Source organism: Paramormyrops kingsleyae, chromosome 10 (assembly GCF_048594095.1).
Source record: "Paramormyrops kingsleyae isolate MSU_618 chromosome 10, PKINGS_0.4, whole genome shotgun sequence".
Taxonomy (NCBI): Eukaryota; Metazoa; Chordata; class Actinopteri; order Osteoglossiformes; family Mormyridae; genus Paramormyrops; species Paramormyrops kingsleyae.
In genome coordinates, this window is record NC_132806.1 from 24,771,605 (window position 1) to 24,786,818 (window position 15,214).

Here is a 15,214-nt window from a genome sequence, read left to right on the forward strand (position 1 = left end):
GACCGCTCAGTATCATGGCGATGGAGACAAAGGCATAAACGTGTCGCGGTTGGACGCCGGGAAACAGGGGGATAAAAAAAGATAAACGAAAAAAGAGCTTCGGCGGTCACGTGTCCTGCTGCATTACGTGCGGTCACCGCTTTGCGGTGTTTCAAACGGCCCGTGTGGACCGTGGCCCCTGCGGCTTTTCTCCGTCTGCTTCACGGCACTGACGCCTGTCCGGCTCCCCGCCATAGGCGGCCGCCTTGGCTTTCCCTGTGCCCCGCTGTTCCCTGTGTTTCACCGCTGAGGAAATGACAGTATCCCTTCTTCATGCACCTGGCTGTGCGTCTTTTTAGACACGGAAGTGTGTGGATATATATATATATATATATATATATATATATATATATATATATATATATATATATATATATATATAGAGAGAGAGAGAGAGAGAGAGAGAGAGAGATAATGTGTGTACTAATGTATTTAAAGTCAGCTTCTTATAATATGAGTCTGTTTTTCCGGTATAAATATAAACCTATCTATGTGCCTTCAGACTGCAGAGGTACGACATGCCAACTCCACACATAGGCTACACAGAAGGTGGGATTCAAACCCTACAGTCCGGGAGGTGTGGAATAATGGTGCTAATCACTTGAGTCTCAATCAAGCGAAAAAGTGAGCGAGTCTGAATTTCTGAATGTTGTAACTGAGCAAACTTAAAGAATTGAATCACTGGAAAAGAATCATGATTTCCGTCTCTACTGTCCAGGCATATTTCATAACTTCTCTGCATTTCTACTATCCATTCTACCGTAAACCATTGTTATATTGACTGGTGACCTAAATCCCACAACATACTGGGACTAGCGAACCGGCGTCATTATATCTCGACCTAATTTTGTGTTTTTTCACAGAGCTCGATCCTGTACACCTGAAATACTTAATCTCTCCCATCAGCACCAAAAGGAATTAAATACTTTTATTAATAAGACCTTTGTTCGACGTCAGAATGCCATGCGATTTCACAAGTGTATTTTGCGATTAAACAAAATAATAAACGGTACTGCAGCGTGCAATACAATATTCAAAAGACAAAACAAAGTGGATTTAACAGCGGGGACACAAAGAATAACTAGTAACATAAATCTCTGTAGAAATGCAAAATAACTGAACACAACATTAACACAACCCTTAAATATTACCCGGCATCTCGCATAAAAATAACTGCTATATTTCAATTTTTACAAGAACTAATTGTCGCTAAATTCCAAAAAACAGGTCCCTTTCGCCATGGGTCCTTAGTCATGTCCTGTACAGAGTGAAATATATAACCTACTATTTTTCTATGTCATCTTCTCTTGCCTTTTATGAACCGTGGAACAGTTGCCCGCAGATAGTTTTTTTTGGCAGAATACCCACAGCTTTGAGTTTCTATTCATTTTACTGCGGGCGAAATGCACGTTATGAGCCCCTGTCGCGTTTACGCACGGCGGAGACCGATGTGCTGCCTGTTCACCTTTCTGTACAAAGTGAACATATTATTTTAAAGGTCTGTATAATATGACATTTTGGAAATGGAATAATAACTGTAGAAATCCTTAAAGTTTGAAATGGTTTAAAATAAAATAATTGCTCAGAATCTCGCTGGTGTCAATGTGAATTTTGAGGTACAGTTAACATATTAATAATAATAATCACCATCATAATCATTATATGACTATAGAAAGCTTTCCTGCAGAAACATGTGACCAACTAAATCTGAGATGCAGCATCTCGCTCTCTTTTGATTGGTTGATCATCTATACCTCTGCACGTGCAAGCCAATAAAATAAAAAAGGAGACCGGAGATGAAAATCAGCGGGATCCCCGCCACAGCCACTATGAAGGACCAGCCGTAGTGAGCTTCCAGCCGAGTGTTGGGGCAGGTCTCCCCGCGTTCCTGCAAAACGTACTTCTTCACGTCGGCTACCAGCTCCTTCCAGAGCACGAAGAGGCAGACCAGGGTTAAAATGAGGCAGGCTGGAAGACAAAAACACATCGCTTATAGTCAGAGTTGTCAGAGGGGCAGATTCTGGGGGCCCACAGCATTCTCCAAAAGAGTGTTAGCTAATCATGTGGCTGCCAGAATTATTGTTTTCCTCCTTGATAAAAAACATATGATAGCATCTTAAAATCTAACACTAAATTAGCCAAAACTCTGCATCTGTATCTCAGTGGAGGTTCTTTCTCTGCTAGGTAAAATGCTATGTATGATAACAGGTGTGACACATAAGTGACAAGTGTCCCTGAAAATGTGTGAACATTCCTATTGGATGGCAGCCTCACAGACTTGTGGGAAATGTAGTTTTTTTGGAGTTGGTTTGTGAGTCATATACAGTTCCTGTTGGATTGCATCATCACAAGCTTATAGTAATAGTTTTGCAGTTGAGGATCCGAGGTAATGGAAAAAAAAATCAGCCAGTGTGAATGTAAGGCCTGAATCCAAAAATGATCTCTAACTTTTTACAAATCCTAGCTACTAATGTTTTGAACTTCATCTGAAATTTAAATAATCGCCCAGGCTAACGGATGACATCTGCAGATACTGGCAATGAGGAGGTTTTATTTGTTTGTAAATGTCAGCATTCAAGAAAGTGCAAAGGTGTAAATGTCAGTGTTTAATAGTAAGGTCACCATAAATAATGTTAAGTGGTCCATTCCACCAAGACCCGTAAGCATGGCTCAAGGAAAATGTTAACTGTGTTAATGGGGTTGACAGTAATGTTGAATGAAGATGGCAGAGTTGCGAAAACTGTTTCTGCTGCTCGTGATCTATGCGGGAAGAGGGTGGCGAGGAGGTAACGTGCTTTGAACTATCGTTTTTTTGAGATCAAATCCCAAGCGAGGACAGCTGTTGTACCTTTCCATGGGATGTCAGAGTTCTGCTGGGGAATGAACTAAGAGAGTCTCTTGGAATATAAATGTAGCGACAGCCTTTGGCGTTATGGCCCAGCCAGGCCTTCAGGTTCCAGAGAAACGTTCACACTTTCCACCGTCTACCAACGATTGCTCCACCGAGACAGAGCAGTGCCAAGCCTGGACTGGTAGGCAAAGCAGCATCTGGTCGGCTATCCAATTTGCTGATGCCCCTTGAGCAATGCAAGACTATGAGCTGATGTCACAGAGTAATGGTATGGAAGGCTCTGGTAATACACAGCAGACCTCCAGCTTGTTGTATATGAAGGAGGATTGTCCTCCGACTATTAATTTAATTGTCATATTTAATAATTGAGACGGCTGAATTTTAATATAGAGCAAAAGGATGGGGAGATGGTGACACAGCGACTCAGTGGGGAGGGTGGGGGTTCAAATCTCACCCCCACACGTGTGAGTGAAGTGTCGTACTCTCACTGCATAACCTTGCACTAGATAAGTGGTTGGAAGAAGGGTGGATAATGATGGTGAACACTGGCTGATGGACGATTGTCGGCTCTCTGATTTTGAGGGTTCCAGACTCGATTCCTGGCCCAGCTGTGTGCTTATAAGGGTCGCATGTTCTCACGTTTATGTGGCTTCACGTTGACATGTTTGTGTGGCTTTCTTCTGGGTCACGCCGGTTTTTTCTTACAGCCTGAGGAAATGGTTTAGGCGTTTAGGTGTCACTCAATAGCTTGTCTACAGTGTCCAGCATGTCCTGTCCTGCTGATAACGGTTATGGGACACGGAAGGATGGGGCAGGTTGTTTGTCCGCAGGCCGGAGGTGCTGAAAGTCAGTGACCTGCTGGGCTGTGCGTGCAAGCAGACCCCCCCCCCCCCCCCACCATGGTCTGCACCGGTGACATTTGGGGCTTGTGAGACAGTACAGAAGTACAGGTGCAGACTAGGCCCGAGTGCCGATGCATGAAAGAGCTCTCAGTGGTGAAAACCGATCATGCCAGAGTGCAGGCTTCTCTGGAGGGGGGGCTATGGGACCCATGACACGCAGCTTCTCACTGATCTGGCTGTAAAGAACCCCCCCACCCCCCCAATCATTCCCTGGGTTCTGCATTCCTCCTGGGATCCGCTGGGCTCTGTGCTCGGCTCTGCGTGTCACATGATCGCGCGCCTAGAACAGTGTCACCAGCTCGACACTCACGTGTCTGCAGCCCACTGCAGCGCCAGAAGTAAGAGTGTCGGATCCGAGCCTGGGCCTGACTTCTCCAGACAGGTCAGTAATTCCCATCACTGTTCCCATGTGTCACTACTTCACTTTGAAGACCTTCTGTGCTCTATGAGAACTGCGCAGATGTTCCAGGAAAAGTAGACTGTATGTATCTGTCTGTACTCATCATGGCTTCAGTAGACAGCATTGTGTGTATATCGCGGCCATGGCAACGGTCCCGATCACAAGCAGGAGACTCAACGTTCTACATTTTTTGATTTTTCTGAGATTGCTTTCTGCCTGGATGGGTGGATGGATGGACGGATGGATGGACGGACTGTCTTGGTATGAAACATGCTTGGGGAAGCTGATGAAATGAAAAGCAGCGCCACCGAAGGCCGACGGGGGCTCCTTCGCTGGGGTGGTGACTCACCACTGGTGAGCAGCAGGATCCCTGCTGCCCTGTAGAGTCGGGCACTGGTAAAGGGCACCGCACACACGAGCAGGAACCCCCCCGAAAGGCTCATGGAGACGGCCAGGACCATGAGCACAGTCCAGAACCCACGGAACACTGCAGAGTGGGGGGTGGGGGGGGGGGGGGGGCAGATGAGCATCAGATCTGTAACGTACCGCTGCAGCATGGAGCCAGCAGCCTGGGGCGTAACGCTCACCTGCTGTGGTGTCATAATTTGGGTGAGGAACCGGTCCCACGGTGACAGGCAGAGGAAAGAGGTAGCCGGTGACACAGACTTTGGGGGCCGGCTGCCTGGCTGAAAGCACATTTATCACAATGGATTAGCTGTTAACAATTCTCTATGTGACCTTTATTTCATTTATTTGCTGTCACTGTTCTTAATAGTTAGTTGGCCTATTTCTGCTTCAGTATTCATGTTGTCTGTCTCCGCACCTATATGTTAGTGTCCATCCTTCTGCCTGTCTCTCTGTCCATCTGTCTGTCCATCTGTCTCTCTGTCTCTGTCCCCCTGACTGTCCATTTATCTCTCTGTCTGTCCATCGGTCTCTCCATCTGTCTGTCTGTCAGTCTTTATGCTGGTTCCCAATCCTGGGTCTGCAGACTGGTACGGGTCTGTCATCAGTCCCGGGTCTGCCCACCATGCAGTGGGAAGATGGGGGTTTTGCGGAGGGATTGGTTAAAAAAAGTTAAAAAAAAAAATTATAATAAAAAAAAAAGAAAAAAATGACCCTGCACGTTCACACGATCTGTTTGCATCTAAATAAAATGGAAATGGTTAAACTTAAAATCTTAGGATTTAATAGAATCGTCAATCGATCTGCCACTACAACCCCCCGCCACCAATAAATGAAATTTTATTTTTGTATGATGCTGACTGGGCCACAAATATTAAAAGATTGTGAGTGACTATTCCACTGCGGCTTGTTCCTAGTGTCCTGCTGTCTGTCTGTCCGTCTGCCTGCCAGTCTGAGTTCACACATTATTATCCTCGATGGTCAGTTTGCCCGTGTGATTGCCACAACCCCCCCCCCAGTCACTCACTGAACAGGACTGCCCAGAGGATGTGGGTGGAGCCATCTCCCTCAAACCTGCACCAGCGGAAGAAACCCTCGTGATGTACGACGAAGGGAGGTGGGGTGGGGCCGGCAGTCACTGGCAGCGTCTGAAACACAGTCGGGGGGGGGCGGTGGTTAAAACATCCCAGTGTGTCGTCAACGCCCGGCTGCTGCAAACCTCCAGTGAGCATCGACACCTGCTACCCGCGAGAGGGAGCACTGGGACAGGAGGTTAAACACCAGCAGTGCTCCTCTACCTTGCGGCAGTGAAAACTGGAGCCAAGCACACGCTTTGAATATAAAGTGGATCTGGCCGGCGGTGTATGAAGCGCACGCTACACGCTACACGCTACACGCTGCACGCTGCCTCCTCACCAGGGCTGTCACAGCGTGATTGATGGTGCCAAATGAATGGTGGTGCCATTCTGCTGCCGGCTGGAGTCGCCGTTATCAAGCGTCCTGCTCACTGTGGCTGCGGATAATAGCCGGGGGGGGAAAGCCCCAAAGGAGGCAGATCGAACGTCACGGTCACGGTTACGGGGCTTTTCAGTTCCCCTGCTAATTCGCACGTCCATCTCCTGCTCTCACTTCCCGGTCAGGAATAACACTCATGTTTATTATTCGTAGTATTATTATTATTATTATTATTATTATTATTATTATTATTATTATTATTATTTGTTTGTTGCTTTCTATTTCCCACAATCCCCCATAGTTTTTCACCAAAGGAATTTGGGTAACTAAGTTGACAGCTCTGCTCAAAGCCCTTCCATTCTTGCCCCTTCTGCTCATTTACCACCCAGTTCCCTGCAGCCCCCGGCTGCTGACCTGGCCACTAATAAACAGCAGCTCTTTCCCAGCCCCCGTTAAACCCCCCTCCACCCTCCGATCCCGCCTCCCCAGACCGCCGCACGGCCCCTCGCCGGCACTCACAGATTTCGGCGGCTGTCACAGTGTCCAATGTTTTCTGTGACGGGGTTAAAAATCAGACTCTATCACCCAACTCAATTACATGTCTCCCCAGCCCCAGTCTGTCAGCATTAAATGCCCCCCCAGGACCTTGAGCATCGCTCTTACAATCCCATTCCTTGACTGGCTCTAACTGTCCCCTTTTAACTTGAGTGTGGGGCAATTTAATGGAGCCCCCAACCCCACCGCCAAAGCTGCCAGCCCATTGATAGGGACCCCCAGTGTTTGCGGTCACCGGGAAAACTAACCGCATGCTTCCCCTTATACGGTCACTTGCACAAATGGTGTCATGTTCAGCCGCACCTGATTTCACAGTTCCAGCATTAAGGGTTTACACTCCTACGGTGGGGTGGGTCAGAATGCGCGGCGTTTACGATCCTTGTAATCGGGTTCCAGAATGGCAGATAATCAGTTTGTGGTAGTTTGTGACACGCGTAACATGTCCAGCATATAAATGGGTTTAACAACGAGGAAAACCTCAGATGTGGGACGAAGGTGTGTGCGTCTGGCTCATCAAAAATAACACACCTTTAACACAGTCTAGGGGAAGTGCTTTATGCTGCTGCCCCAAGGTCAGTTTCATTCATAGCCGTTAGACTGAGGGCAGCACAATGATCAGGGACTCCGACATAATGAGCAGGGACCTTGACACCATGGTCAGGGACTCTGACACTATGACTAGCGACTCTGATATAATGGCCTGTGACATTGACACAATGACCAGGGACTCTGACACGATAACTAGTGACTCCAACATGAAGGCCAGCGACTCTGACATGAAGATTACTGGCTCTAACATAATGGCCAGTGACTCTGACCCAATCATCTGGAACTCTAACACGATGACTAGTGACTCAGACATAATGGTCAGTGACTCTGACATGACTAATGACTCTGACATAATGGCCAGTGACTCTGACACAATGACCAGTGACTCCAACATGAACGCTAGGGACGCTGACATAATGGCCAGTGACACTGCCATGATGAATAGTGACTCTAACATAATGGCCAGTGACTCTGACACAAAGATCAGGGACTCTGACACAATGACTACAAATGCTGACATAATGGCCAGTGACACTAACAGAATTACTAGTGACTCCAACATGAAGGCCAATGACTCTGACACAATGACAAGTGACTCTTACACAATGACCAGAGACCGACACAATGACTAATGACTCCAACAAGAAGGCCAAGGACTCTGACACAATCATCAGGGACTCTGACACAATGACTAGTGACTCAGACATAATGGCCAGTGACTCTGACACAAAGATCAGGGACTCTGACACAATGACTAGTGACTCAGACATAATGGCCAGTGACTCTGACATAATCATCAGGGACTCTGACACAATGACTAGTGACTCAGACATAATGGCCAGTGACTCTGACACAAAGATCAGGGACTCTGAGACAATGACTAGTGACTCAGACATAATGGCCAGTGACTCTGACACAATCATCAGGGACTCTGACACAATGACTAGTGACTCAGACATAATGGCCAGTGACTCTGACACAAAGATCAGGGACTCTGACACAATGACTAGTGACTCAGACATAATGGCCAGTGACTCTGACACAAAGATCAGGGACTCTGACACAATGACTAGTGACTCAGACATAATGGCCAGTGACTCTGACACAAAGATCAGGGACTCTGACACAATGACTAGTGACTCAGACATAATGGCCAGTGACTCTGACACAAAGATCAGGGACTCTGACACAATAACTAGTGACTCTAACATGAAGACAAAGGACTCTGACATGATAGGCAGTGATTCTGACATAATGGCCAGTGACCCGAAGACTATGACCAGCCAGGTGCTCCAAGATGATAGCCAATGAAAATAATTATATGTAAATGCATATAATACTGTTTTCATATTTATTGCATGGCAGACAAGGGCTGTCTTCATTACTGCATTCTGAAGCTCATTAATTTCTGTTAATCCTTTTCAGCACTTCAGGTTTGAAAGAATTTACGGCCAACGGAAAATTGTGTGTTTCTTCTTTATTTATTTTGAAGAATGGTCAAGTGTCTTTCCAAACTGGTGCACTTAAGGACCCAAGTCTCCCAGAAGGGACAACGAGAGATTAACTCATGACTCAGCTTTGGAAAAAGGTTTTTATTTATTATTTTTTTAATGCCTGCATCAATGCTTTTAGCCATAAAAATTGATTTTCCGCCATTAGATTCATATCCTAATTGCCATCTGCCTGGACAAAAAAAGATACATATTAAAGTGATTTGTTATTTATCTTTTGGATGAGGGGACTTTCAAAACATGGAGTAAGGAATCGGCTACCAATGGTATTTCAGGTCAGGAGAGCCAAGTCAGACAACACCCACTGGAGGCCAGGGGTGGGCGGGGTGCACAGGGGCTGGCCTCTGACAGGACTTATAAGGGGGGACAGATGCCATGAGTGTGCGGGTGGGGAAATGTATCCCGTTGGTCTCTTGGTGGCATGCGAGTTTTGTGTTGGCTCTGGATCAGCCCAAGATGTACTCAAGTATGCAGTCCATGTGGTTCCCAAGGGCCAGAAACTGACAGAGCACACAGATTCTTCCATGTCCACTCTCTCCTCTCCGAAAGCCCCAGCAATCTCAAGTTCAACATCAAGCTTATTGACAAACGTATGTAGTCCAACAGGCTGGTTTCTCACGTGGCTCCTACAGGCCATCAGTTCACAGTACATTACATTTATTTAGAATACACGTCGAATCGATGTACATTTTGTTCTGAGAGAAATCAGAGTCAGCCAGTCCCTGGCTTACGGGCCTTGTTCAAGGGCCCAATGGTAAAATTACACTGCTGAGAGAAGGATTTAAACCAGCGACCTGCTAATCATAGGCACGGTATTCTAACCCACTGAGCCACCTTTCTAGGACAGAGCCGGTACCACTAACAGGGAGTAACAACGAGTAGCAGAAGCAGACAGCAGTGACAACATAGAAGTACGTGATGGGGAACAAATAAGACAAAGGTAGCGGAGTGATATGGTGAGAATGGATAGCGACTGAGAGAGCGGTGATGATAAATCGAGTGTCCAAATGACCAGGATTTAATCTCCGCTGCCCTCACATCTCATAACTAATGGCTTCTGAGTAGCCTTATGACCCACCGGTACGAACCATCTCTGAAGTGCTGATGCTTCATGTGTACATGCGCAGTGTTTCTTACGGACGTGCGCACGCTCCAGAAGGGCAATTTTAACTGCTTACAGACCTGAACATAGATATTTATTTGACGCAACCATTTTGATTTTCTAATTAAACTAAAAACATCTTGGAACTTATGATGAAAATGTGTGTACATCTTTGTAGGATGATATATAACTGACCAGCGATTATGACCGAAATTCATAATGTAATAGAATAAACACTCTATTGTCAATGGCAGACAAACATGCTAAAATTAAAATTTTCCTTTTCAACGTGAATTTTTTGTGGATGAAAATACTTTTGAATGTGAGAGTAAACAAAGCAGCAGTCACGTGGTATGGTATGGTATGGTATGGTATAATATAATATAACGGCACTACAATGATGCATGTGGCAAAAAATCTTTCTAAAGATCTTTCTACCCTTAAGATGTTGAAGACCCTATACATACTAGTATAGTATAGTATAGTATAGTGGTACTACAGTAAAGCATGTGGCAAAAAGGATTTGAATCACTGAAGAGCCTTCACTTTCTACTAATTAAGTTTAATATAATGGTACTGCAGTAAAGAATTGGGCAAAAATTTTACTAATGTAGTTTGGCAAGATGGTAAAATGTAACACTACATTGACAGTGCAGCAGGAGTAACACTTAGTAACCACAGAGGTGTCCTGAGAGGGCTGTGCAGGGAGATCCGAGCGTATGTGACTCACCTCTGAGTAATTCCCCCGCGCCGCCAAGCCGCCAGTGGCCGAAGCCCGCGGCCTGCAGTCATCGCTTGCCAGCAGCCAGTAATCCGTGGTGAATGCCACCAGAAAGCAGAGCACCCCAACAACCCCCAGGATGGCCCCGATCAGGGCCACGAGCTTCGCCTTCATCCTGAGCCCCATGCAAGGAGTCCTGGAGAAACAGGATGAGAAGGGAACAGCAGCGCTTCAAAGAACAGGGGGGCAGAGCCACACTGAGGGTCACCTTCTATTTTGGGTGGAAGAATTATCCGTACTTTGGGTTTGCTGGCAAGAGGGGGCAAGGAGGAGGGCCTTACTGAAGACTGGGGGTGTCACACACAGGAGAATGAGTGATCAGGCGTGTCACGAAAGTGCGACAGGCTGAGACCTAAACTCATAAAGCTCTGCGGTCACACTGCTTTGAATCCAGAAGCTTCTGTGACTCAGTCTATTAACGGCACCCCTCTGACGACAAAAAAAGCATCAGGCAGTTCATGTTCCCCACCTGCTCAACTCCCCCCACATGTTTACTTACAGGGCTGAATGTAAAACCCGGTCGGGGGGAGGGGGTTCATGTATGGGGTCCTGCGTCCCTGTGCCCTAAAGCACAGAAATGCCCCTTATTGGAACCACAGGGTGCAGCCTTCCTTCGGAAAACAGCTTGCGGGGATCGCAAAGTTGCGAGGTCCCACAATGCACCACACAAGCCTGTCCCACAATCCACCTCTTCGGTTTATCTGAGAAGCCATTTCAAAACCTCTTCTTAAAATCACCCCAATATTTGCAGCAACCGTCCAATATGCCAGTGTATGTATTGTCTCAGCCACTACCCCACCTTGTTTGGCTAATCAATACCTCATCAAGTTATGTAACTAACTAGTTTAGTTGGTGGTGAAATTTAACAAATACGTGGAATAGCTGGGGGGCCCTTGAGGAGAGTTTTGACAAGCAAAGTGGTTCTAAGTAGATAACAGTTAATTTTGAAGAACAGAAGAAATTCTTATTAGTTTTTATTGTCCTTGCTAATTTGCATATGTTAAATTGAGTTTTTTTTCTGAGCACATATACTCTTACTACCCATATAATTAGCTTTAGACATTTTCTTTCACTGCCAAATACTGCATTTTTGCATAATACTCTAAGTAGTAAGTATTAGCTAGGGTATATATCGTCCTCTGCTAACTTTCCAGCTACTTTGCTTACATAACAATTGCTCACAGATGCAACTGCCGCTTCCATTTGAGCGCCACCGACATCCGGACCTGATTGTGAGAAGAAGCAGAACCCTTCCAGCACCCGAGCTAGACCCGACAGCGGTGCGGCCCAGAGGCCGAGACCGGTGGGAGACAGTCAAACAGCAAGCGCTAATAACAGTCATATATGAGTGGGAGCATTCAGATGCGGGAGGGGTGGCCTCCCCCACACTGAAAATGAGTGACAGCCGGTTTTATGGGATTGCCGCCAGTTTTGTCAGCCGAGTCACTGCCGCTCCCATAATGGGGTTTCCGCCCGTCATTTCCAAGGGCTGGAGAGTGACTGTCAGCCGGCATTTTGACGTAGGCGTGAGACCAGCAGGAAGTGATGGTGCTTTAAAACCAACCCAAACGTCCAGGTCTACCTTCCACAGACACAGAAGCTTTGAAATATCTACTGCATATTATCATCATTTTAAAACATCCATTACCGTTCATTCCTGTACATACATCTCTTTACTCATTTACACAACTACAAATACACCGATCGGCCACAACATTAAAACCACCTCCCTGATATTGTGTAGGTCCCCCTCATGCCACCAAAACAGCCCTGTCCCACTGAGGCATGGACTCCACAAGACCTCTGAAGGTGTCCTGTGGTATCTGGCACCAAGACATTAGCAGCAGATCCTTTAAGTCCCGTAACTTGTGAAATGGGCCCTTATAGGTCAGGCTTGTTTATCCAGTACATCCCACAGATACTTGATCAGATTGAGATCTGGAACATTTGAAAGCCAAGTAAATACCTTGAACTCTTTGTCATGTTGCTAAAACCATTGCTGAACATTTTTTGCAGCATGACGTGGTACATTATCCTGCTGAAAGAGGCCACTTGCCATTGGGGAATACCGTTGCTATGTTGGGGTGTACTTGGTCTGCAACGATATTTAGGTAGGTGGTTCTTGTCCAAGTAACATCCACATGCCAGGTTACCCAAGTTTCCCGGAGGAACATTGCCCAGAGCATCACACTGTCTCCGTCGGCTTGCCTTCTTCCCATAGTGCATCCAGGTGCCATCTCTTCCCCAGGTAAATGACGTACATGCACAGCCGTCCACATGATGTAACAGGAAACATGACTCATCAGCCCAGGCCACCATTTTCCGTTGCTCCCTGGTCCAGTTCTGATGCTTACATGCTCATTGTAGGCGCTTTTGGCAGTGGACAGCAGTCAGCATTGGCAGTGTGACCTGGCTATTTTTTCTATTACATGTCCAAGTCTCAGTATGTCATGTTAAAATTGTCGGTGTTTGAATGTCTTTCCTATTGATATTTATACTCTATTGCTGTTTTCTTACATTATGACCAATGAGACTCATTTAATTTCAGCGCATGAGGCATGACACATGGGTCATATAGCTGAAGATGACAATAAGGATGCTTTCACTTGACTCTTGACTTTGACTGCTATAATAACAATAATAATAATTTTTATTACAAGCCAAAGTACAGAAATAAAAGTGATCAATTCAAAATTCCCTCACACAATAACCATTTGCTAGGACCTAATGAGCCAACAATCAAACTATGACACAGCTGGAGTATCATAACTGATATATGAGGCCTGTTACACAGCTGACATGACTGGGGGCAATGAGACATTTCGCTCTGGCATTGACCCTTTCTTATCTGATACTTTCTCATTCATGGAAAGAGCATTGTTACAAGCTGGAACATCTTATGGTCTTCGTGTAGCATAGAGTTCTATATGACAAAACTGGTCAATCAAAATTGAAATAGTGCTAAGAAAAGGTCCCAAGAGGGACACAAGAAGATTCTGTGTGGACAATGATCCCCCTCAACCCGACCATGGAATCAAACTTAGCAGTCAAACCTCATGCTTGTTGAAGGTCTTCTTATCTTCATGTATGTCGCTGGTTCCACACATGTTCCACATGTAACCTCCAGTGCCGAGGTCTCATTGCGTAAAACCCGAGATGTCGTTTCCATTTTACAAGTGTCTAAACACCACTCTGTGAAGGAAAGCCCACCCGTCTCATCTCAGATAGACATCAAGGTTTCTTCAAAGCACTAGTGTTACAATTTTTTCAAATCTGTGCCATGATCCTGAAGCTTAAGCCCCAAGATATAACGGCTGATTGTGGCCTTTTAACAGCCACCTTCGGCGCCACTAAAGATCTCACCTTCCACGGCCTACAGATCAACACCATATGAGGGCCAGGGGCCTCCCCCGTTTACTCTGCCGTCCCACGGCACATGAATAAGCCACTCCAACGACTCTCCTTGCAGTTTCACATGCTTCTAAAATCACCGCTGTCATCATCGTATATGTCACTGCGGAATCCAGTGCCGGGGATAGAAATCGGGTTTTGATTTATGAAAGGAGTGTTTGTTCTGAAAGCTGGTTTGAAGTGCTCCACATGCCTTTCGCCTTTAATGGAAGCTGACAACGGTTTCGGGACACACGGCCCCCATTATGCGGAAACAACTTTGCAAACAGTCTGTGTCCAACCGCTCATTTCACAGTCCTAGAGAGACCTTCCTTCAAGGCGTTTGTCAAGATACAAAACTTTTCTGATAACAAAACAAAACTGTTTTTCCTGGTGTTAATGGTTTGACATTGACTTGTTGGCCTCTTGAAGCTGTCAGCCATGTCCAGCATTTAACCTTCTCTCCCGGCCTCAGCTCAACGTATTTAACTGTCTGTAGGCCGATGGGTTCAGACTGGCAGCCGCACGCATCAGGTGGAGATTGGGTTGCTTCATAAGAAGAATCTGTTGAACCAAAAAGGCATTACAAGAGAATAAATCCTTTACCAAAAATGTAGAATGGTAACTATAAATATTCTTACAGGTTCAGTGAGGGTATGACAATGACTGAGCTATGCAAAGCAGACCAGCCGCAGTTAATCAACAACACTGGAAAACACCACTGTCTACTGAAGTACAGGGAGAGCCCTCACAGATAGATTTTAGGGAGAAGCTGGGGATTGGGGAGATGGGGGAGGTTTTCTTTCGCCATGTGAGATCTGCTGGATCTTCCCCCACCCAACACCAATTTTTGATGGCGTGGGGGATTTAGGTTGAGGCCAGGGTCTGAGGATGCTGTATAAAGATCTGTGGATGATATCACCTTGCTATGACAAGGATGTTCAGTAACCAGGATGTTCTGGGTTCTGGGTTCAATTCCAATGAGGGGTACGACTGCTGAACCCACAAGATCACTTTGGCAAACATTCACTTGTAAATGTTCGAGCCGCTAATGCGGCTAACGGCCGAAGGGCTAGACGTTAGCTAGCGTGTGCTAAACAAACACAAGATTGCGCATTGACAACCAGAGGAGACTATTCGGTAATTATGTACGGCTCATTAATAGAAGCGCACAGTGGCATTTACCGTTTAACAGCGTTTCCCCGGGATGGACGACGTCTGTAGACGAAGACCGCGGATGAGATGAGTGTATTTAAAACAGTGGGGGCAGGGAG

At 46.1% G+C, this 15,214-nt stretch overlaps 1 protein-coding gene across 2 annotated transcripts; it reads right to left on the minus strand.

The window, feature by feature from the left end:
* Nucleotides 1-952: 952 nt before the first annotated feature.
* On the minus strand, nucleotides 953-13,625 carry LOC111855495 (transmembrane protein 182-like). Of its 2 annotated transcripts, none has more exons than XM_072717573.1 (6): nucleotides 13,604-13,625; nucleotides 10,500-10,686; nucleotides 5,625-5,745; nucleotides 4,780-4,878; nucleotides 4,542-4,679; nucleotides 953-2,007 (listed from the first exon to the last, which is right to left on the minus strand). In XM_072717573.1, exons 1-6 carry the CDS (start codon nucleotides 13,606-13,608, stop codon nucleotides 1,784-1,786), a joined length of 774 nt encoding a protein of 257 aa, XP_072573674.1. In that variant the 5' UTR covers nucleotides 13,609-13,625; the 3' UTR covers nucleotides 953-1,783. The 2 variants fall into 2 exon arrangements, with proteins under 2 accessions (XP_072573674.1, XP_023690316.1); XM_023834548.2 differs by lacking the exon at nucleotides 13,604-13,625 and adding an exon at nucleotides 10,790-10,920.
* Between the last annotated feature and the right edge of the window lie 1,589 nt (nucleotides 13,626-15,214).